Genomic DNA, 25,969 nt, shown 5'->3' on the forward strand with positions numbered 1-25,969 from the left:
ATGTATAAACATATATAGATGTGTATGCATATGTATAAAATTTTTAATGGGCACATGATAAAAAACTAATGATAGGGAAAATGTTTCTTAAATTTGAAGTAATAATCTTTCTTTCACCACATTTAGGAGGGAAAAGAATGGTGGAAGAAAATAAAGATGGTGCCAGATGATATCTTAAAATCAGCAAAATCTGCTAAGGAGTCCCAGTACTCAAGTGTCTTTGAGATCCCTTAGCCCGTTAGCCAATATTGATGGTTTTTTACCTAAGAAAAGGGGGTGCCCTCGTTAGAAACTCCAGATATAATATCTGTTCCTAAAAGCCATGTTTGAAGTATTATGAATATTTATAAATATTCTGCTACTTCTATGCTTGTGTAGGATGCAATTCTATACCATTTGGAGTCACATGGCTTGTTTTAGCCAATGAAATAAAAAATAGATATATCCTGTCTCACCTCCTGACCAAAGTTTTAAGAAACACTATCTAGTTGCCATTTGTCGTTTTTTGCCCCTATATTAGAAGTTATGGGAAAATGTCCTGAGATGGGGCCTCTATAACCCTGAGTTAGCCAATGACTATGGTAAGCAGAGCCCCCCTGCTGCTTGCATTCTATAGGTAGACTGAGAAAATATTTAACTTTCATTATATGCAGGTACTGAGATTATAGGGTTATTTGTTGTTGCCGCATGACCTAGCCTAATCTAACTGATACAAGCCACACATTAGTCAATTTTGATGTATTAAATAAAATGAAAAGACATTTTTTCTTACTTTTTTTTCTTCCTGAACTGCAGTCACTTTATCTCAAACATCTCCACAGATGTTCATTATAACATCTCTCGAGCTGAATTACTCATGAGGGCAGAGGAGTTAACTCAAATTTAATTAAGAAAAATCGATGAGGGCTTCCCTGGTAGCGCAGTGGTTGAGAGTCCGCCTGCCGATGCAGGGGACATGGGTTCGTGCCCCGGTCCCGTAAGATCCCACATGCCACGGAGCAGCTAGGCCCGTGAGCCACTGCCACTGAGCCTGCGCGTCTGGAGCCTGTGCTCTGCAGCAGGAGAGGCCACAACAGTGAGAGGCCTGCGTACCGCAAAAAAAAAAAAAAAAGAAAGAAAAGAAAAATCGATGAAACTGACTGAGGTTCTCATTAAATGATTAAATTACTCCTCACTAATAATTTGTTCCTACAAAATAATAGAAAATACACTTAAAGGTCACTTGATTAACACTGTGGGATATAAATTGATTGCATTATTGTTCAAATGACGGAAAACAATGAAAGTGGCCTCTGCTTACTACTCCTGCTAACTGAAGTCAGAGTATTATAGAATGAAAGCTTCACCTCTTATAAGCTAATCAAAACACTGGTGCTCAGGAAGAACAACACTAAAACAGCCATATATCAAAGAGTAGAGAAATGATGGTCATTGACCCTTTGGTAAATAACTGTAGGTGAGAATGATATCTTGATTTTACTGAAAACACAAGTTGATAGAATAAATGTTTTTTGAATTTATGGAGTCAAGTACTTTCAATTGCTTATCTATATAACTTAACAAGTTTTACTGGGGAATAATTTGGAAAATCATAATTTATACTAATATGAGAAATAACCTTACTAAATTTTCCTTCTCTAATCATCTGGGAAAGACTCTGCAAGGTTGTTTAACATATTCCTCAATAATAAATTACTTAAAATGGAAGGCTCATTGATGCATATTAGACTATTTCCACTGATTCAAGTGAATGTGTGGAAATGATAATATTTTTTTAATATTGAATCCACTAAATATCAATGGCTAAGGTACACAAAATATTTGGTCATATAGCAATATTTTAAACATTTTCACATTCTCTCTTTTCTACTTTTTCTTTATTCCTTTTCTATCTTTAATTTTATTTTTAACTTTGGATTATATGTTGAAAGTAACTCAAAACAGTAAGAATTCTAAATTTTGAGTGTCAGTTGTAAAAATGCTATGATATGAAACAAACTAATTTTCCCAAGACCTTGTGTATTCATAGTATATAAAGAAAAATGGACCATAACTTGTAATATTTACTTTGTTAATTTAAATTAAATTTAGTTAAACTTTAGAAGGTTTCACAGAGACAAATTATTCTCATACAACTAGACACTTTCCTGTTGAGATTACTGGGGATTGCTAAGGAAGAAAATCATTAAAATGCCCACATTGAATAATCTACTTCCACATGCCACATAACATCCTTTAATCTCTGACCATTACCTAGAAATTCTCTCCTTATCCTCAAAGAAATCACCAGCAATATGATCCAGGAACAATATGTTTTGTTCAGGGGACAGATGTTAAATCAAAACAGATCATGCACTAAATATGCTAAAACAAGTAGGAGAGATAGTCCTACAAGGAATTTAAATATGACCTTTCTGAAAATGTTACAGGGCTAACAGCAGCGTGTTCCTAACTAAGCTTTAACTAGTTACACTAAGGTAGATATCAACAGCCACTCAAATTTTTCATTACTAATGAAAATTTTAGTCTATCTTCTGTGCATTTACAGATGTCCTGGGGGATGAACCTTGATTTGTCTAAATCAGTTGATGGGGAATTCATCCCCCACTGACAAGTGATTGGGGCAGTCTTGCTTTCAATGAATTCAGAGTAATGCACATAGGAAGGATTATCATCATTGGAAAGTTACAGGTTCTAAAATTTTACTAAGATTTTACAGATAATGGTTTTTAGTTTACTCAGTTCTAACTCCTATTCCACTGTGAACTTTGGCAGGGTTTTAACCTCTACCTGCCTCAGTGGACACTTGTAGTGAGAAAATCATAATACCTTATTGGTAAGTTTTTATAAAAGTAAAGTGAGAATTCTTAGAACTATCCTTAGAACATGATAAGGACTTAAAAAATATTAGGTGTGTTATTATTATTGTTGAGATGGTGCTATAGACTAAGTGTATGTGTTTCCACAAAATTCATGTTTGAAACTTACCAGTGCCTTAATCTTAGACTTCCCCACCACCAGAACTGTGAGAAATAAATTTCTGTTGTTTATAAATCACCCAGTCTATGCTATTTTGTTACAGAAACCTGAATAGATAAGCTGGATGATAAATAGAAACATCCCTCGACTATCATCCACCTCTGCGCAAACTGTGTGTGCGTGTGTGCACGCAAGTGCAAAATGGAGGACACAAACCTTCTGCCTATTGCCGATGCTCTCTCATTTACAATGGATACATTTACATAAATGCCATATTGCCAAAAAAACAAGCTTATCATCTCAAAAATGTTCAAATACACTTACTTAATGGCTTACACGTGCCTAGAGGATAAATCTGAGCTTTAAAACTCTCCTAAAGATGATTTCAAATGATCTTCTCAGTTGAAATTATAACCTCTCCTCTCTACATTTGTCTCCACCAGCAAAAGTCAATTCACTTTTAGTTTCCCCAGGTGATGTGTTACAGTACCACAGCTATAAACATTTACAACTGTACACATTATATATTACTAAATACATTTGTTCCCTAACCCTAGAAAGGTTGAAACATCTTGAGAGTTTGAAAAAGTGTTTGGTGAAGAGCAAAGAAACAATGAAAGACTAATAATTGATTATTAAAATTAAAATCTTTTAATTGATTATTAAAAGATTAATAATTGATTATTAATCAATTTTGAGTTGAAATAAACTGGAAGAACAAGACAGTAACTCAAGATAGCAGGATGTTATAATCTTAAAACCTTTTGTTTACACGGTTGGTTAGATTTAATTTAAGAGAAAATGTTAAGCATTTTCAAAGACTAAGACTAAAGGAAAAATGGAAAGAATAAGTTTTATAATCAAGACAATGGGGAAGAGAGTATAACACGAAGGTTAAGAACGTGGTATTGAAGCCAGACTGCTTAAATCCAAATCCTCACACTACCTTTTACTAGCTATGTGACCTTGGGAAATCTTAATCTCATTGTGCTTCAGTTTCCCCATCTATAAAATGGGGATCGAGATATTATCTACTCTGTATAGCATGAGTATGAAGATTAAATGGGTAATTGCAAACTGTCTCTGACCCAAAGAAAATGCTCAATAAATGATATGAGATAAAAAGAAGGCAATACAATATGAACATGAGTTATTTTTCAAATCTCCATTAAGATTAACCTCCTTCTCACCAAGACAAAATTCACAGCTGCCTCTGATTTTCCATGACATTTTATTTGTACCTTTCTTGAGGGATGCAGTAGAAGGGGCTGTTTATACTTTACTAAAGTATATATTTACGTATGTGTTTTCCATAAGTCATAGGTTCCTTAAAATCAGCAACTGTTGTGTATCTCTTCTCCATCATTGTCAATCAACAGATATTTATTTATTTATTGTACGTGGGCCTCTCACTGCTGTGGCCTCTCCCCTTGCAGGGCACAGGCTCCGGACGTGTAGGCCCAGCGGCCATGGCTCACGGGCCCAGCGGCTCCGCAGCATGTGGGATCCTCCCAGATCGGGGCACGAACCCCTGTCCCCTGTATTGGCAGGCAGACTCCCAACCACCGCGCCACCAGGGAAGGCCTCAACAGATATTTAATTGAATATAAATACAAAAATATTATCCCTCCTTTAATTTGAAAATATTTTTTGTAATTTTCACATATTTATTATTAGCACTTCAACCATCAAATTCTGTTTTTTGAATAAAAATTAGAGCAATAAAATGCCTGGTATTTTTACTGACTCATTATACTTTGTACTGTGATGATTTTCTAAATATGCAGTGGCATTGACAATGACCTCATCTTAGTTGTTTAGAATCATTTTCTTCATTGTAGATATAAAGATTCAGGAACAACAGCCATTTAAGGAAGAGCTATGATAAACGCAATCATATAACATTTTCAAAAAATTTGGAATAATCATTAATATATTTACAATAAGCAGTTATAGATTCATGCTAAATATAAAGTTTTGTTAACTATATTCACACTGAATTTCCTGTATAAGATGTCTAAATATAAAAAAACTTATTTTTGAAATTAATTACACATCTATTAAATGACAAAATGTAAAAGACAATTAAGATCATATTAATGCAGAAACATTATGCCCTAGGTTCTGTTCTCAGATGATGAATTTTCACATCGAATTTCACATGTACAAACTATCAAAGAGATTCACATTTCGAAAATATACAAAAATTGGGTCAGAACTAAATCTAGATAGTTGGGTTTGTACATCACTGATAACGGCCAATGACATTAGGCATGTGTGGTTTGATTATATTGATTCTATGAATACGATCTTCCATCTTTTCAATAACAAGGCCTCATTTACACATCAGTAAGAAGATGTGATGCAACCCTGGGAAGCTCATTCTCTGAGTTCATATTTACTAATATAGGACATAGACATTAGAGTATACTGTGCCTTCTTCATGTTGTACTGCATAAGAAATTTTGCACTCTGCTTAGTAAGTGTGGTTTTCCCTCACAAATTGTTTGCTTTGTGAGACTATGAACTAATAATGTTCTCCAGATTTGTTTAGGTTCCCAGGTGGATTAAAGCCAAATTTAATGTTGATTTTAACAAGTATATAAGAATACAGAACATGACTTTTGTATATTAACTTTGCTCTTGGTTTCAACTTGCTCTTCCATTATTTTCTCTTAACACAGTTATCCTTATTCTCGTTTATTTTATTTACTGTGTAAATCATGTTTTTATGCTACATCATCTGCCTTTTTTACATTAGCTATAAGTCAAATACAAATATATAATAAGTGACCTTAAAATTGTAACTTAGTTTGAATGCTACGGTAACCTCAAACATAAGGAGCAATAAATGAAGGGAAAACTGTCTTACTCAAAAATACAAGGAATTAGTGACATAAATATGGAACCATTAAAAGCTATAGATAAAATACTTATTTTTCAAGACTCCTTCAATATTTAAGATACTTAGCACCAGTTTTACATACATAACAATTATATAGTAAAAAAGCAAATTATTTCTTTTGTTGAGTCAGATCTGCACTTGGGAAAATCCTAAGGAAAGTGACTGTAGAAAGATTTTAGACTTCAAGCACACTGAGCAATAGACCAAAAAAGTAGAATTTCTGAAGGCATTCAAATTACAACATTTAAATTTTGTCTTCTAGTATTAACTGCACGAAAGATCTTTCATCACTGAATGGCTCAAACACACACACACACACTTAACATAACTTACTAAGGTGACCAATAATACTGCATAGGAGAGAAAGAGCCCAAGCCAAAAATGTATGAAGTGTCCTTCTAGAATGATTCCTATAAAAATTTTGCATACTGTGCTTTCTTAGCACACAAAAAAAGGACTTTTCACATGAAGCTAGTCCACATAGCTAGCCATGTATCACATGACATTACTCAATGTCATTTTCCTAAATTATTTTGCCTTATCTTTGGAGTGATGTCTTTACAAAGAGCAATAGAATACCAGATGGTCATTGGTGTGGTTCACTGAGTTTATATCCTAGTAGGAAGTTAGGTGATTGCTCTTCAAGGTTCTTATCATGCATTAAACAATCTATTTCACCACAGGGAATTCTGAAGCTATCAATATATTTTTGGCTAAGCATGTTCCCATCATCTTTTCTGTAAGTCATGGTCCCAAATAATCATGTGAATTCTTTGTGAGCACTGAGACAGTATAATTTTTCTTTCTTTCTACAAGATTTGAAATGTAGGTAAGTGTTAGAAATGAGTATTGCTTAATATTTATAAAATTCTGTTTTTATTTTGGGCATAACATTATCAAACTATTTTGTTATTCTTCAAAAATATAAACTTTCCTCAAGCAATATGAATCTTTCATTTAGAACAAATACTTTAAATTCTTACACATCAAAACAAATAAACAAAAAACTCCAAATAAACAAAAGTCTCCACAGAAATATATGGCTAAAAGTTACACAGAATAGGCATAAACAATTGAAGACTCAGTTGCCTCAAAAAGAAACTGATTTTTGTGTTTGATTTTCAAAATACACATTTGTCAGCATCTTTCTAGGAATCGTAGAGAAAGAGAAAGAAGTGGAAATCATTCCATTAAGGAAAAAAAACACAAACATCTATAAATTAACAATACATTATAATAACATATAATACCAAAAAAATACAGACTTAATGACCATTTCTTTATTGTCAAATAAAATGGATTAATTCAAAATGAGAATGACATATGAAGGAACAGAAAACTTGGCCAATAGAGTAAGGCAACAGAAACGTTTGAGTTTTTATATACAGGATGGAAAAGGAAAAAATAATAAACAGCTTCCTGAACGGAGGAAGATGTAACTCACAAATACCTAGTGGGGAAAATAATGTGTGAGTTGAATGTTAAAGAGAATGCTGACTGCTAATTGCAGCAGCAGACAATTATATGGTAAAAATATAGAAATCCGACTTTCTTTTCTAAATATCAGAAATACACAGAAGGCCAGCACCTATTTCTTATACAAGAATGCCACTCTATCTTTTTACATGGAATTAAAGTACACACATTTGGACAATAACCCAGGTCACCAAATAGATCATCTTCCAAATAAAAGTTCCCATATTCAATAGACTATGAGTTTCATGAGGCCTGGGGCTGTTTCAATTACCATGGCTCTTAGCTGTATGGCATGTGCATAGTGACTTCTTAGTAGATACCAGTTTAATTACTGAATATATTTCAAATGTGAGAACTTCCAGAAATTAATGACTCAGAAATGCTGTTACCCATGGGAAACATATTTTCACCACTGATGTTTATTACTTGATGATCCCAACCTAATGTGTTAGGCTAATGTGGGGTTTAAAGTTCCCCTTAACTACTACAATTCTAAGAAAAATTCATTCCTCTGCCTGTATGGTCATAGAATGGATATATCTAGACTGGTTTTCAAATACCTGTTTTGATGATGACTATCATCAAGTAAGAAGTAAGGCAGTAATCACTACTTGTTGAATATTATGGAGTCTGTATTTTATATATATTAACTAATATAATCCTCATTATAGTAACTATCAAGTAGTAAGGACTCCCCTATCATACAGATGAGAAAACTGAGACCTGAAACACTAAATATCCACATAAAGATTCTATATCTTCTCAGTGGCAGACATGTAAAGGAAACCAAAGCTTTTATTAGACCAAAGTCCACTCTTTGCAGACTTTTTTACTCTCTTGTTTTAAAGAAAATATCTTGGAGCTATAGGCATATGTTTAACTGGCAATGGATATTTTAAAATATTCTAAACACATATATAACACAAGTGATAGCTATTACTTCTATATTATTTTTTAAATTATTTTTTCATGTATTTGAAACTATTTGTAATTTTTGAGTACCTTCTATGTGCTAAGCATTATAGAAACATTTTAAAAATGTTATCTCATTTAATCCAGTCTCTCTAACATTTACAATCTCCTGAGATAAGTAAAAATATTCAATTTTTGACAAAAGAAACAACATTCCAGTAATATGTGGCAGGAAGGCAAATCAGCTCATGGATCTTATACCCTTAAAGACAAGTCTTGCAACCTTTGCTCCATCATACTGGACACTACTAAGACAATTTAATCAGGACATTTTCATCCTTTTAGTCACACAAATGAACTTTTCAGAACAAGGTTAGGGTACATGAGAAGGTGGCTGAGTGTTGGCCTGATTGTTGATAGAACAGCCTACATTTTCCTGGGAGAGATGAAGAAACAGCAAGTGACCTGAGACACTTGTCAATTTTTCCTTGTAGCCTGACATCACTAGGATTTTGGTAGTATTTGAGGTGATAAAATAACCCCATTATCAAATGATTTACACTTCTCTTGCATGTTTATTAAAAGGCATGCAGAAAATGTTTTCCTCATTACTATTAAATACAGCCGTTCACATAAAGAGACCAGATCCCTTTATGTGAAACGATAAGGCTAATGAATGATTTTGTGCCCAGATAACGTTGTCAAGATAGTAATGGAAAGTGTGGTAGAAAAATTCAAAGTTACACTTAATTTATGTGTAACTTTCACATGCACTTTTACTAGTTTGCCCCAGGTTGTGTATACAAAAATGCCATTCTCAATATAGAATATCATTATGAATTTTAGAATGGTTAATCTAGAACTAGCAAATCCATTTCACCTTGTCTGCCAACTGCTCTTAATTTGTAAGAATTGTTGATTTTGTTGCCATTTTGTTTATTTTTTGGGAGCACAGAGTTGAGGACTCTGAGGCCACATTAAAGCTCAGTGAAATAAATGGCATGGAATGTCTATCAAAGGGAGAAGTGCAGAACAGGTATGTATGCCAGGTATTTTCATTCCAGACTTAGTGCACAGGAATTTGGTTTCACTTTTTATGGAATATTGTTTAGCCCAGCATCAAGCAGTTAAATGCCTTTACAAATACCAGCAGATGGTGTTGATAAAATTCATCGTGCTTGTGAACACAAAAACCCTTGCACCATACTCTCTAGGTTGATGAGGCATTCATTTTTTCTTAAACTACCATGGTTAGGGATCACCAAAATAACTCTCTAAAAGCAAAGGTTTCATCAAGGAGAGACTATGTAAACTCCAGGGAAATCAATAAGCAGATCATTACAATGTTATCAACCCCCTGCAAAGTTATAAATTAAAGAATCAGTGTGCTATCAAGTGGCAAAAAGTAGAGAAGGGAAGCCATGGACTGAATAGTCTTTTTTCTTTTTTTTTCAAAAATGGCAAACACACAAAATCCAAATTCACTATCCCTCTACTCTTTTAAGTTTTAATTAAAAAAAAATGGCTAGTGGTAAATTGCTCCTTAGAAAACTAGATCATACACTCTATGAAGTATGACTTCATAGACTCCACCTTTAGCCAGTGAATATTAGTAATACATGAGAACTACTTTTGAGGCTAGAAAGGAAAATTATTGCCTCATTGAAAAAGTTCTTGCTCTATACAGTTTGTATTTTTAGCAAGTCCTCTGTGAAATTTTCTCTTAAAGCATTGTTCCAACCTCAACTCCCTTCCACTCAACTGGGAGAAATTAAGGTCTTCCTTATCAAGGTGCCTAAAATTCCATACATTCTGTTATTAAAGCAATTATCACACATTACTGTAACTACTTGATTACATTACGATCAGTCCCACTAGAACTGGGTTCTTAAAGGCAAGATGTGTTTCTTAATCATATTTTGATCCTCATCACATGAAATAATGCTTTGCACAGAGCAGGCCCTTAATAAATATATTTGAATGAGTAAATGTATTCATCAGTATTATTGATAAAGAGAAAAAAAGGTAAGCTTGGCAAAATGAAATTGAGGAGACAGAATTTCAAAAAAACAATGGACACCATTTTTTGATAGATAAAAACCATAGAGGTTAGAATAGGAGTCAAAGAAAATATGCCTGAAGGAACTTGAAGATGACGAGTAGGGAGGTAGAGTATATGCCCTGGCAAAAATAAACAAAATGGCAACAAAATCAACAACAAAAACAGAAGTGCTGGTTGGAAGTTTAGCCTTGGATATAAGTATAAATGATATTATCCATCAAGATTTTATTAACTGTAATTCCTTTTTTTAAAGAGAAGATGGTAACAAGTGCTAAGGAAAAGTGGAAAGATAGAGCTACATAAATAACTTTGTATGTAACTGACACTTTACATATGCTATCATATTAAACTCCAACAGTACTGTGATTTTGGTATTTCTATCTATTAATTCTATTATAGCTAAAGAAACAGTTTCTAAAATAATGTAATTTTTGCTCAAAGGCCCTAGTAGGTAAGTGGAAGAATGAGTATCTAGATTCAGATCTTCCTGACCCCATAGGCTCTTAGCTGAAGGGAAAAAAGGAGCCCCACAAAGGAAATTAACTCTAGGATAGTGTTGGGAATACTCCACTGAAACCTCTTAAAACACTTCTTGGTTTTAAGTACCTTAAAAAGTCCTTTTGATTAAGGGAGTTTTATGCATTTAAAAAATTGACTAAACATTTTTGGACTGATTCACATATAAAACTCCATTTACTCTCTTGTTATTAAACATTTTTGAAGAGAGATGCAAATAATTTTGGTGAAGTATCAAAGGGATAACAAGCTAAGGCTTTGGAACCTGACAGAATGGGTTCAAATCTGGCATCCCTCCCCCCACACCCCAAATCAGGAAAAATTTCTTCATCAGACTCTAATGTTTCTGTACATCTTGCAAGCAGAGATTCCAACTGTCCTTCTTCTCTTTGTACCAAACTATCTTTTCAAAGGTTTTTGTCCTGAAGCTCATGATTCCTCTCCTGTAACAACACATACTACATATGCAGATATCTCATACTCTTCATACATTCTATGGGAACTGGGATTGGAGAACTGGCACAAACGCTGATGCTCTGTCTCCTGACACTTCTGTGAATAATAAACTCTCCTTTGTTTCTGACCCAAGAGTCTTGTGTCTTCTATCACCATCCAAGAAACTATGGCAGAGAAATCGTTAATTCCAAGTCAAGTAAAATCTCAAACTCTTCATGGTTCTTGACATTTATTGAGTAACCTTGAACAATTTTTTTAAATTTTTTAGTTTCAGTTTCATACTGTGAAATTTAAAAGTGAGCATGCTTATAAATTTCCTAATATACTATAAATACTTAAGCAAACGATAGTTAATTAGCAGTCACAGAAGTAGATAGGGGTGCCATCAGCATCATTGTGGAATGAGAGATGCTCTCTTTGTCTCTCCTCTTCAAACTACAACCAGTAAAAATCCATAACTCAACAAATATGACTTGGCCCAGCACACCAGGGTGCTGGAGAATTCCACACATCTGTACATGTAAAGGTGGGTGGACTGGAATACATAGAGAAGGCAGAATCAGAAGAAAAGCAGAGACAGTGCCTGAGATCCTGAACCCCCAACCACAGCAGCTGAGCGCACAGTCCCAGAGAACCTGGTAGCAGCAGGGAAGGAGGCATACATAACTCCAGCCTCCCAGCCACAGTGGCTCACAGGGAACCAGGCAGCAGTGGCAGTTGAGCCTGCAGCTGGTCTCTCCATCCATGAAGGTGTAGCAGTAGCACATGCAAACCTAATAACCCCAGACGCAGTAGAGGCAACCGAGACTCCAGCTCACTCCCTACTCTCCTACTCCCTCCACTGTAGCAGAGCCTGAGACTCAGGAGATCCTGGGCACAGAGCAGGTTTTTGCCATCCCAGTGCCCCAGGTAATGATGCCAGCTACAACAGTATCATTAGCAGCAGCGAGGCACAAGCAGCTACAATGATGGTACAAGGCAATACCTCTAGCAAAGGTGGTAGAGGGTGGAAAGTGCTGATTCTCAAATATAACTACAGACAGCTCAGGTAAGAGAAACCAAAAACAGTGCTATAGCACAAGCTGCTGAAAAACAAAAGAAAGGCCTCTGACTACTAATCTGATAAATCATTAGAATCAAGGAAATAAAGAACATTCATCTAAAGAAGAAATGTATCCACTACTTCAAATGTGCCGGCGTAAGAACAGCTCATCAAGCCCCATGAAAAACCATGGTAACACAGCATCACGAAAAAGAAAATTCTCCAGAAACCAAACTTAAAGTCACACTTATGGAGAATTATCCAGAATCCAACAGCACATTAAAAGGATCATACAACATGATCAAGTGGGATTTATCCCAGGGATGCAAGGAGTTTTCAATATCCACAAATCAATCAGTTAATATACCACATTAACAAACTGAATAAAAACGATATGATCATCTCAATAGATGCAGCAAAAACTTTTGATAAAATTCAACATACATTTATGATAAGAACTATCCAGAAAGTGAACACACAGGGAAAAACCCTCAACATAATAAAGGCCATATATGACAAATACACAGCTAACATCATACTCAATGGTGAAAAGCTGAATACATTCCTGCTAAGATCAGGAACAAGACAAGAATGCCCACTCTTGCCACTTTTATTCCACATAATTTTGGAAGTCCTAGCCACAGCAATCAGAGAAGAAAAGAAAGAAAAGGAATCCAAATTGGAAAGGAAGCTGTAAAACTGTCATTGTTTGCAAATAACATAATACTATATGTAGAAAATCCTAAAGATGCTACCAGAAAACTACTAGAGCTTATCAATGAATTCAGTAAAGTTGCAGGATACAAAATCAATATACAGAAATCTGTTGCATTTCTATACGCTAACAACAAAATAGCAGAAAGAGAAATTAAGAAAAGAATCCCATTTACCATCACATCAAGAAGAATAAAACACCTACAAATAAACCTACATAAGGAGGCAAAAGACCTGTACTCCAAAAACTATAAGATGCTGATGAAAGAAACTGAAGACCACACAAGCAGATGGAAAGATATACCATGTTCTTGGATTGGAAGAATCAATATAGTTAAAATGATCATATTACCCAAGGCAATCTACAGATTCAATGCAATACCTATCAAATTACCAATGGCATGTTTCACAGAACTGGAACAAAATTTTTTTAAATCTGTATGGAAACACGAAAGACCCCAAATAGCCAAAACAATCATGAGAAAGAAGAATGGAGCTGTAGGAATCATGCTCCCTGACTTCAGACTATACTGCAAAGCCACAGTTATCAAAATAGTATGGCACATGCACAAAAACAGACACATAAAAATGACAGAAAGTCCAGAAATATTCCCACACATTTATAGTCAATCTACAACAAAGGAGGCAAGAATATACAATGGAGAAAAGACACTCTCTTCAATAAGTGGTGCTGGGAAAACTGGACAGCTACATGTAAATGAATGAAATTAGAACATTCTCTAACACCACATACAGAAATAAACTCAAAATTGATTAAAGACCCAAATGTAAGACTGGATACTATAAAACTCCTAGAGAAAAACATAGGCAAAACACTCGTTGACATAAAACACAGCAATATTTTATTGGATCTGTCCCCAAGGATAATGGAAACAAATGCAAAAATAAACAAATAGTATCTAGTTAAACTTAAAAGCCTTTACACAGCAAAGGAAACTATAAACAAAATAAAAAGACAACCTATGGACTGGGAGAGAATATTTGCAAACAATGCAGCCAACAAGGGGTTAATTTCTAAAATATACAAACAGCTTATACAACTCAATATCAAAAAAACAAACAACCCAGTCAGAAAATGCACAGAAGACCTAAATAGACATTTCTCCAAAGAAGACATACAGATGGCCAACAGGCACATGAAAAGGTGCTCTACCTCACTAATTATTAGATAAATACATATCAAAACTACAATGAGGTACCACCTCACACCAGTCAAAATGGCCATCATCAAAAAGTCAACAAATAATAAACGCTGGAGAGGATGTGGAGAAAATGGTATCCTCCCACACTGTTGGTGGGAATGTAAATTGGTGCCGCCACTGAGGAGAACAGTATGGAGGTTCCATAAGAAACTGAAAATAGAGCTACCATATGATCCATCAATCCCACTCCTGGGCATATATCCAGAAAAGATTAAAACTCTAATTTGAAAAGATATATGCACCCTAATGTTCATAGCAGCACTATTTACAAGGGCCAAGACATGAAAGAAACCTTAATGTCCATCAACAGATGAATGGATAAAGTAGACACAGCACACATATATACATATATATACACACATATATATATATATACATACACACACATATATTTATAAAATATTCCATTACACGTATAATGGAATGTTACTCAGCCATAAAAAGGAATGACATAATACCATTTCCAGAAACATGGATAGACCTAGAAATTATCATACTAAGTGAAGTAAGACAGACAGAGAAAGACAAATATCATACGATATAACTTATACGTGGAATTTTTAAAAAATCATACAAATGAACTTATTTACAAAACAGAATTAGACTCAGAGACAGAATACAAACTTATGATTACCAAAGGGGAAGGGGGGGAGGGATAAATTGGGAAATTGTGAATAACAGATATATAAAATAGAGAAACATCAAGGACCTACTGTATAACACAGGGAACTACATTCACTATCTTGCAATAACATATAATGGAAAAGAATATGAAAAAGAATAGACAAGATATAACTAAATCACTTTGCTGTACACCTGAAACACTGTAAATCACCTATACTTCAATAAAAGAAGACTATTTTATTTATGAGATGTTTTATATAAACCTCATGGTAACCATAATACATAAATCTAGAGCAGAGACACAATAAGGAAAGAAAAAAGAAACTGAGAACTATATCATAGAAAATCACCGAAATAAAATGGCAGACAGAAACAATAGAAAAAAAGAAATAACAGAGATATAAAGCAACCAGAAAAAAAAATGGAAGTACGAATGTAAATGGACTGAATTCACCAATTGAAACACAGAGTGGGCAGACAGAATACAACACAACAGCCAACTATATGCGCTCCAGGAGACTCAGCTCAGCTCTAAAGACAAGCACAGACTCAAAGGGAAGGGATGGAAGATGACACTCTAAGCAAATGGCAGCCAAACGAAAGTGGATGTAGCCATATTCATATGAGACAAAAGAGAATTCAAACCAAAAAATGATAAGGAGACAGATATGGAAATACTATAATGATAAAAGGTACAATTCATCAAGAAGACACAACAGTTATTAATACATATGCCCCTAACATAGGAGCACCAACATATATAAAATAATTATTAACAGAGCTAAGTGAGAAACTGAGAGCAACACAATAATAGTAGGGGATTTTAACATCCCACTTACATCAGTGAAAGATGATCCAGAGAGAAAGTCAACAAGGAAACAGTGGCCTTAAATGAAACACTAGATAAAATGGACTTAATAAATTTACAGAACATTACATCCAAATGTGGAACACACAGCCTTCTCAAGTGCACATGGAACATCTCAAGGATAGAGCATTTCTTGGAACACACAAAAAAAAGTCTCAGTAATTTAAGAAGACTGAAATCATATCAAACATCTTTTCTGATCACAATAGTATGAAGCTAGATATCAATTACAAGAAGAAAGCTAAAAAAATCACAAATATGTGAAACGTAAACAGCATGCTACTGAACAACTATTGGATCAATGATGAAATCAAAGGAAGATAAAAAAAATACACCTGAAGACAAATGAAAATGAAAATACAACATACCAAAACTTATCAGATGCAGCAAACATGGTACCAAGAGGGCAGTTTATAGCCAAACAGCCCTACCTCAAGAAATAAGAAAAATATCAAATATACAATCTAACCTAAAAGAACTAGGGAAAAAAAAAAAAAAGAACAAATCCCAAACTGAGTAGAAGAAGGGAAGTCATACAGATCAGAGGAGAAATAAATGAAAAGAGACTAAATAGACAATAGAAAAGATCAATGAAATTAAGAGCTGGTTCTTTGAAAAGATAAACCTTTAGCTACAATCACTAAGGAAAAAAAAAGAAGAAAGAAGGAGCATATAAATATGAAAAGAAAGGGAAGAAGCAACAAAAGATATCACAGAAGTACAAAGGATTATAAAAGAATACTACGAACAGCTATACACTAACAAATTGGACAATCAAGAAGAAATGGATACATTCTTCGAGTCATACAATGTTCCAAGACTAAATCATAAAGAAATAAAAAATTTGAATAGACAGACAACTGATAAGGTAATTAAAACAATGATCAAAAACCTCACAAAAAACAAAATTCCAGATCCAAAATGGCTTTTCAGGTGAATTCTACCAAATATTCAAAGAATATTTAACACCCATTCTTCTCAAATTTTTCCAAAAAATCGAAAAGGAGGAATGCTTCCTAACTCATTTTATGAGGCCAACATTACCCTGATACTAAAACCAGACAAGTACACACAAGAAAAGAAAATTACAGGCCAACATCTGATGAACATATATGCAAAAATTATGTTACTATTAATGTTACTATTTATGTTACTATTAAAATTATGTTACAACAAATATTACTAAACTGAATAATAACAATGCATTTTAAGAGAGCATACATCATGATCAAGTGGGATTTATTCCTAGAATTAAAGGATGGTTCAACATCTGCAAATCAAGCAATGTTGAGATATATATATATACACACACGCACACACACACACGTGTCTGTGTGTGTATATATACGTACACACACACACACACATATATCACGTTAACAAAATGAAAAATAAATATATGTTCCACTCAAAAGATACAGAAAAAGCATCTGACAAGATTCAACCACATTTATGACAACTCTCAATAAAATAGGTATAGAAAAGAGTATTTCAATGTAATAAATGCCTAGAAGACACAAAGAAATGGAAAGATTTCCACACTCAGCTCATGGATTAACACTGTTAAAATGTTAGAATTAACATTGGAAGAATTAACATTGTTGAAGCATCCATACTACCTAGAGCAATCTACAGATTCAATGAAATCCCTATCAAAATTCCAGCAACATTTTTCACAGAAACTGAACAAAAAGCCCTAAAAATTATATGGAACCACAAAAGACACCAAGTGGCTGAAGCAATTCCAAGGAAAAAGGACAAAACTGGAGATATCACACTGATTTCAAATTACATTACAAAGCTATAATAATCAAAACAGCATGATATTGGCAGAAAAACATACATAGAGCGCAAATGGAGTATAATTGAGAGCCCAGAAATAAAACTACGTATATATGGAAAATTAATTTATGACAAAGCAGCAAAGAACACAATTGACAAAGGATAGTCTCTGCGGTGAAAGGCACTGTGAAAACTGGACAGCCACGTGCAAAAGAATGAAATTAGGCCGCTATTTTATGCCATATACAAAAATCAGCTCAAAATGGATTAAAGACTTGAATATAAGACCCAAAACCATAAAACTCCTAGAAGAAAGCATAGACAGTACACTGTTTGTCATCGATCTTAGCAATATCTTTCTGGATATGTCTCCTAAGGAAAAGGAAACAAAAGCAAAAATAAACAAATGGAGCTACATCAAACTAAAAAGCTTCTGAACGGCAAAGCAAAGGACCGACAAAATGAAAACACAATCTAATGAATGGGAGAAGATATCTGCAAATCCTATAATAAATAAGGGGTTAATAACCAAAATAGAAAAAGAACTCATAAAACTCAACAACAACAACAAAACCTGATCAAAAAATGGGCAGATGACTTGAGATCATGATTTCTCCAGAGAATTTTTGTGGGCAAGATTCATGCATGAATTCAGCTAATGTTGAACATGTTCTGTCTTCCAGGCTATGTACTTTGTACCTTTGTCTACATTAGTATATTACCATAATACAAGTGATCCTTATTAGTATCAATAATAAATTATACAGCATTCTTAATTTCACGAATTCCCATGCTTAACTCTCTACCAGAAATCTTTAAAAGATTCATAGATTCAGTCAATATTTCAAAATGAAAACAAAATCATGATTTTGACAGCCTAACTAAATTTCTAAGCATCATAAACTCCATGTTTTTCCAGTACAAACATCAAGACACATATATACACAATGTATGTATAAATATGTATAGAAATATAAAAATATAATCCATTGTCTCATTTCACAAGTAATGTTGTCCTAAGTATTTTTCTTAATCTTTCATGTACTGTATGTGCTCTTCCTAAGCTTCAGATTTTATAAAAGAAACAAGCACCAAATACGTTTTGCAAATATACTGTCTGATTATCACTCTTATTTTTAAAATATTTTCATTATGTCAAACGAATATTCAGTCAACATAAAAATAAACATTATTTTTTTCTTTACCTCTACAGATGGGAACAGGAAAATCCCATGAGGCTGTATTAACTGAACTGGCTATACAGGTGAGTTGAGGGTGGCCGTCAAGGATATATCCAGTTACACAGCTGTAGCGGATCTTGTCCCCAACATCGAACCTTGTACCATATAGCACACCTTTGGGTGGAACTCCTGGGTTTCCACAAGAGCTACTCTGCAATTCTATAGAAGGGAGGGAAAAGAAGAGTTTACAGTTATTTTAATATATATTTTAACATTTTACATTTATAAAATTATATGTAGATACAGGTGTCTTTTTTTTTCCTTTTAAGAAGATTTACAGAGAAATGGAAATGTCTGCTATTTCAATTACATAAACAGAGAAGTATGGGAAAGGAATGAAATTTTACTGAATAGATATTAGATGTCATTCTTCATGCCAGCAAAATTTAGATACTTTATATTGTTTACGTTTGTGGCTATTTTTTAAATTAGTATTTATTACTCGTATTTTACAGATAAAAAGATCAATACCATTTATGTGGCTTCTTCAAAGTTACATTCTACTAACATAATAATGTGCAAATCAAGTTTCATCAGTATGCTCTCCATTACTCTGATGCTTCTACTTAACCCTCAACCATGAATATTTATCTGAAAAAAAATATAGTCTGGGTGGAAACTTTTTTTCACTTAAATAAGAAAAATATAGTGCAGCAAAAAATGGACATATTTTTGAAGCTGGAGAGATTGGAATAGAATTCCAGCTCTAATATGTGTTTAACCTGGAGAATACAATGAGAATTATCATAGTAAGTGCATACATTTGTGAAGTTTTAATTAGATCAATACACAAAATAGAATCTGGAAATTGTCTGATATTCACCTATTGCCCTGTTATTTTATTAGTTGATGCTTAGAAGTATACAAGTATACAAATATAAGAGATTTTTAAAATAATATTCATCTCAGAGAAAAATACATTTTCACTTTAAGTGAAAAAAATAGAAAAAATATAAAGAAATAGCAGAAGTTGGGGAGAATTATTTTTTTCTTATAGCATATTCTAAATTTTCTATTATATTACCTTTACATTATATTACTTTTATACTACAAATAATCAATAGAAATACAAACAGTAAGGAATGAATGGACTAAAAGGTATTCCAGTTTGAGTAAAGTCTATGGCTTACTTAATAGTATTATACAAATGTTAATTTCCTAGTTTTGATAACTGTACTATGGTTACATAAGCAGTTAATATTAAGGAAAGCTGGATAAGAGTATGTATATGGGAACTCTGTACTATTTTCACAATTTACCTGAAAGTCTGAAATTACTGCAAAATAAAAAGGTAAAAAAGACGTTGCAATGCAAAAAAAAAGTATGTTTCCAATTAGTCTTGATATTCATTCTATTCAGTTAGTATTCCATGCAATATCATTTTACATTAAATCAAATAATGATAAACCACTAATATTGAAAATATCAGTAACAATAGTAAGTAAAAATACAATACCAAGGTAAAACACACTTCATAAAATGTAGATATAACTGTATAAAAGCAATCATAATTTATTGATAATTGGTACAGTAAACAAAGCTGAAATTTTACATTTTTACCCATAATATGCTTATAGTACTTTTGAGAGTGTTTCTTACATGAATTTTTTTTTCTGTTTAATTTTTCAAGAGTATTGAAAAGAAAACAATCGATGAACTTCCAATGAAATCAATCAGTGAGAAGTGTATTGAGGATTCATAGAACTTGCTCTATATACATTAGAAATGAAGTATATACTTTTAGTTTAAAGCAATTATTTTAGGTTCTCAATCCTAGAAAAGAACTTGACTAATATTAATTAAATATCAATGGTTTCTATAAATAACAGGCAATTTCCTTAAGCTTCCTCACCATTTAATTATACATTATAAACTGATATCTGTAAAATATTTTAAAATATCTGTAACCAAGATTAATGATTTCTAATATCTCACTTTACTATTTCTCAAAGGCATATTTTATAGATTCATTTTCAGTAAAATTTAAAACATATTTATTGTCTATAAATTTTCAGCCATTCTTTACAAAATACTTTTGAAATGAACAGTTTATTTTGAGATAGTTAATTTTTTAGAAAATTCAATTGATTAATAGATGAGATGTTTGCTGTAAGAGATGGTGAGGTTAATAAGTTTTGATGAAATGAGTAAGAATTCAATCCCTTGAATATAGTAATAAAAAAGGAAATACTTTTAATGAAACTACCACTTGTGTCCTTAGATTCAATCCACTCCTTTCCCTCTCACCCCTAAGAAATAATTAAGGTCAGGACTTCAATTATCATGAAGTTATATATCTAGGGGAAAAAGCAGTTTCCAAATTATTTTACAAGAAGTGGTTAGGTGTAGGAATGAAAGGAAGAAAGAAGAAAGCTCTAAATAGTTGCTATACTCAAACTTAACTTTTATTTAAATGAACAAACATGCATTAGCCAGAAAAAAGTACCTAAAACAAAAGGAAAACATGAAGTCAATCAGTGAATTAATAATAACACTGGTTGGAATTTTAATAGATTACCTAATCTAGCCCTTGCCTTGTGGCTGAATTATTTCTAAACCAGAAAACAGATAAGAATTTAGCCTGTTTCGAAATGAAACTCAAAGAAGATAATTCCAAAATATATCTGGTTCTCACCTTCAGAAATTCCTGCTTTCATTTGCCTTTATTCTTTAACCTTCAAAAACAACAACCTACCCATCATCCTTTGTACATTGAGTAACCCAAGAAGACAATTATTAGGATGCTTCACATTCAGGTTTAATAGATCCCAATTCTATAGTCATTGATCATGGATTCTATTTTTTGTGCCCTCCCAACCCTTTAATTTGGGACTTCTCTCTAAGCTGTTTATATCCATTTTAAAACGCAGAGCCAAGAAAGATGTTTTATTAACTGGAAGAATTATATAACCCACCATTAAAAAACCTGCTATATTCTGATTGAACATTCACTTTTTTAAAACATTTATTTTTCTTTGCGGTACACGGTTCTCTCACCATTGTGGCCTCTCCCGTTGCGGAACACAGGCTCCGGACGCGCAGGCTCAGCGGCCATGGCTCACGGGCCCAGCCGCTCCGCGGCGTGTGGGATCTTCCCAGACCGGGGCACGAACCCATGTCCCCTGCATCGGCAGGCGGACTCTCAACCACTGCACCACCAGGGAAGCCCAAACATTCACTTTTTATTCTTGATTTTTTTAAATAAATAGTGCTGCACATTTGAACCTTTAAATAAAATTAGCTTTCTCATTACTATAAGAATTTTGGAACTAGCTTTAGATTAATTTTTTAAACACTGTTTCTACCAGCTATCAAGAGTTTGAATTTCGGGAAAAAATGAAGATATACGTGGTAGGTCACGTTCAGTAATACAGATTACAAACTAATCATTAATATACATGGTATTTACAAAGTAATATCGTTTATTATGAAATCATTCTTAAAGAAAATAGAGATTTAAGCATAAAATAAGAATTTTCATGTAATTCATTAAATGTACATGCAAGATAACCACATCGTGCTTGTCACTTCAATGTGTTTCTGAAGCAGATGATTACATCTAAAAGCAGAATTGCTGAACAGACTACAGCTATCTTTCTTCACCAACAGATGACACTAATATATCAATCAAAAGGTTTAGGTGATTAAAATAAAACTACAGAACCTGATCAATCTCATTTGATATTCCATAATGCAAAGTTTAAAATGGGACTGGAGTGTGTTGGTGGGGTACTATCAAGTTATATTCACCATACTGTTGGTTGAGAATTGATCAAATTTTTTAATGCAAAGATTACTAAATAAAAGAAACTCCCGGGGCTTCCCTGGTGGCGCAGTGGCTGAGAGTCCGCCTGCCGATGCAGGGGACACAGGTTCGTGCCCCAGTCTGGAAAGATCCCACATGCCACGGAGCGGCTGGGCCCGTGAGCCATGGCCGCTGAGCCTGCGCGTCCGGAGCCTGTGCTCCGCAATGGGAGAGGCCACAACAGTGAGAGGCCCGCGTACCGCAAAAAAAAAAAAAAAAACTCCCTATGTACTAAAGATTTATTTGAATTTACTCTTGGAATTATGCCACGAGATCATGTTTAGGGTGGACAGTTTAGTGAATTGAAAAGAAAACTGGAAAACATGTCTGAAGACTTTACACTCAAAATATGTCTCTAAAAATGTCAGAGACCCTTTATTTAATTTTACTGCTCTATCCACAATAAATTATTGTGCATTTGTTGGAAAGATGTATATTTTATTTATCTTCTCTCTTCTCACAGATATTGAAATTATCAGCCAGTAACATGAAGGAATTTGTTAACATAAACTATTCTAAAGTGTAAAGGATTGTTGATACAGCAAACAATTACTTGGGAGAGATCCAAGATAAACAAAAATCTAATTGAGTTATAGAGGTTAGAGTTTAGTGACATTCATCTATATTAGTTAAAAGGAAACAGAACAATAAATTACTTGGTAAATGACACAATTTATTCATCAGAGGCTCTTGAGGATTGCCATTAACATTGCTCTGTGATGTGTAACAGGTAAAGCAACACCACCTTCCTTGCTTTCTAAAAATTTACAATTTGAGAATGCTAATAGCCTTAATTGTTGAAATCAGCTCTGAGCCACACTTTGTTTTAAGCATTCATTTTCCCACCTTACATCTCACAAAATACCCAACACCATATATGATTTCCCTCATTGTACAGAAAGGGAAACTGGGAATCAGCTTAAGAAACTTTCCCATGGCCACCCAACTAATGAATTGTAGACTTGTGGTTCAAGCCTGTGTCTCTAACTTAAAAGTCTTAGATCATTTCAAAATTGCATGCTGTTACACATGAAAAGTAGATATTCATTCCACAAATGTTTATTAACAGCTATCATGGGCAATATTTTGGGGATATAGTTTTGCAACTGACAAACATGGCCCTTCCTTCATAGAGTTCATAACTCTATGTTAACCAAGGAAAGAAATGACTACAGAATATTAATTATAATGTAGTAATTGGGATAAAGGAAACATATAGGCTAAAATGAAAGTATATAATTGAGAAAACATAGTCTACATTAAAAGGAGGTCTGGAAAGAATTTCCTGATGATGTAAGGTTTAACAACAGGATAAATAGAAGAACAAAAAAAAAGGAGAATTATCAAGCATATTCACAATTTTAAAATATAAGACTCAAAGTACTATAATAGTTATTAGACTTGAAAATACAGTGAAGACAGGTCTTACGGATGTGGTAGGGTAGAAACTAAACTGGAAAAAAAGTATTCCAAAAGGGTTGACCAAAAATATATAGGTTCATGTAGTGAATATATATCCTATGCATAAGTCATGAATAGAAAGGAGAGCTATTCTGACATTAAATGTTACTTTGAGAGAGATACCTTATATAAACTCTTCAGAGGAGAAAAACTGAGAGCAAATAATTGGAATCCCTAAATGTATTGTGTTGGCCAAAAGTGCCTTCAGTTTTTAAGTAAAAATAAAAGACACATTTTTCATTTTCACCAAGAACTTTATTGAACAACGTTCACCCTTTTGTTCCACTACCTTCTGCCATTTTTCAGGCAACTTCATAATTCCATCTTCCCAAAATTTATCTTTTTAAGCAAAGAACTGTTCCAGGTGCCTTTTACAGTCTTCCAAGGAATTGAATGTTTTTCCATTAAGAGAATTTTGTAAAGACCAAAATAAATGGAAATCTGAAGTTGCAATGTCTGGTGAATGCAGCAGATGAATCATAACTTTCCAGCCAAGCTCTAACAGTTTTTGCCTGGTCATCAAAGAAACATGCAGTCTTGCATTATCCTGATGGAAGAGTATGCGTTTTCTGTTGGCTAATTCTGGATGCTTTTCGTCGACTACTGCTTTCAGTCGGTCTACTTGGGAGCAGTATTTATTGGAATTAATCGTTTGGTTTTCTGGAAGGAGCTCATAATAGAGGACTCCCTTCCAATGCCACCATATACACATCACCTTCTCTGGATGAAGACTGGCCTTTGGTGTGCTTGGTGGTGGTTCCTTTTGCTTGCCCCATGATCTCTTCCGCTCCACATTGTTGTACAGTATCCACTTTTCATCGCCCATCAGTTTGTTTTAGAAACGGAACGTTTTCATTATGTTTCAGTAGAGAATCACATGAGGAAGTATGGTCAAGAAGGTTTTTTTCGCTTAACTTATGTGTAACCCAAACATCAAAGTGATGAATATAACCAAGCTGGTACAAATGATTTTCAATGCCTGACTTAGATACTTTGAGTATGCTGGCTATCTCCTGCATGGTAATGTTGATTGTTCTCAATTATGTCTCGATTTGATCGTTATCAACCCCAACTGGTCTACTCAACCGTGGAGATCATTCAGTGAAAAATCTCCAGCACAAAACTTCACAAACCACTTTTGACACGTTCAATTAGTCATAGCACCTTCTCCATACACTGCACAAACCTTTTTTTTTGTTTGCGTTTCGGATGCATTTTTACCTTTCTTGAAATAATATAGCATAATATGCTGAAAATGTTGCTTTTTTCTTTCCATCTTCAATATTAGAATGGTTACACAAAAATTCACCAATTTTGAGGTCTTTTATAAATGCACACTGATATGATGGCTGCCACATACAATCTAACAAAATTATTTTGAATGAAGTTAAAGACAACTAAGTGCTACTAGAGCCATCTTACGAAAAAAAACAAAAAACACTTTTGGCAAACCCAATACATATAAGCAGAAATTTTCATAGTATGTATGATATGTACTATGTGAGTTTATTAATTGAATACGAATTCAATTTAATATGAATAAGTGCATTAAATAGGATCACCAAAAGTAAATTTTAAAAAGGCAAACAGCCAAAATAATGTATGCATACTATTTGGATATGAGAATATCGACTTTACAAGGCTGTTGATATGATTATATAAAACAATATATATAAGTAATTTATATGCTGAGCAAACACTCACTACATGGCAGGCATTATTATTAGCTCAACAAATTGCAACTTTATTATTATTACAATCAACTTTCCATTTGAGACATCTAAATTAGGTGTGATTAAGTTATGATCTACTAAAGATTGGGTCATGCCTTCACTGTGGACAAAAATGTCACCTGCTATATCAGGAAACAAAGGATGTTGCAGCCATCAAGCCATCAGCCACT

General features: G+C 33.7%; 1 protein-coding gene across 3 annotated transcripts in view; it reads right to left on the reverse strand.

Annotated features, from left to right (window-relative positions):
* Positions 1-25,969, reverse strand: part of CSMD3 (CUB and Sushi multiple domains 3) — a 1,083,470-nt gene that overhangs the window by 829,354 nt on the left and 228,147 nt on the right. For all 3 annotated transcript variants that reach the window (XM_032609830.1, XM_032609829.1, XM_032609828.1), the window contains exon 4: positions 18,765-18,959. In XM_032609830.1, the coding sequence (XP_032465721.1) occupies positions 18,765-18,959 (195 nt within the window). The remainder of the gene's footprint in view (positions 1-18,764; positions 18,960-25,969) is intronic.

This window comes from Phocoena sinus, chromosome 17 (genome assembly GCF_008692025.1).
Source record: "Phocoena sinus isolate mPhoSin1 chromosome 17, mPhoSin1.pri, whole genome shotgun sequence".
NCBI lineage: Eukaryota > Metazoa > Chordata > Mammalia > Artiodactyla > Phocoenidae > Phocoena > Phocoena sinus.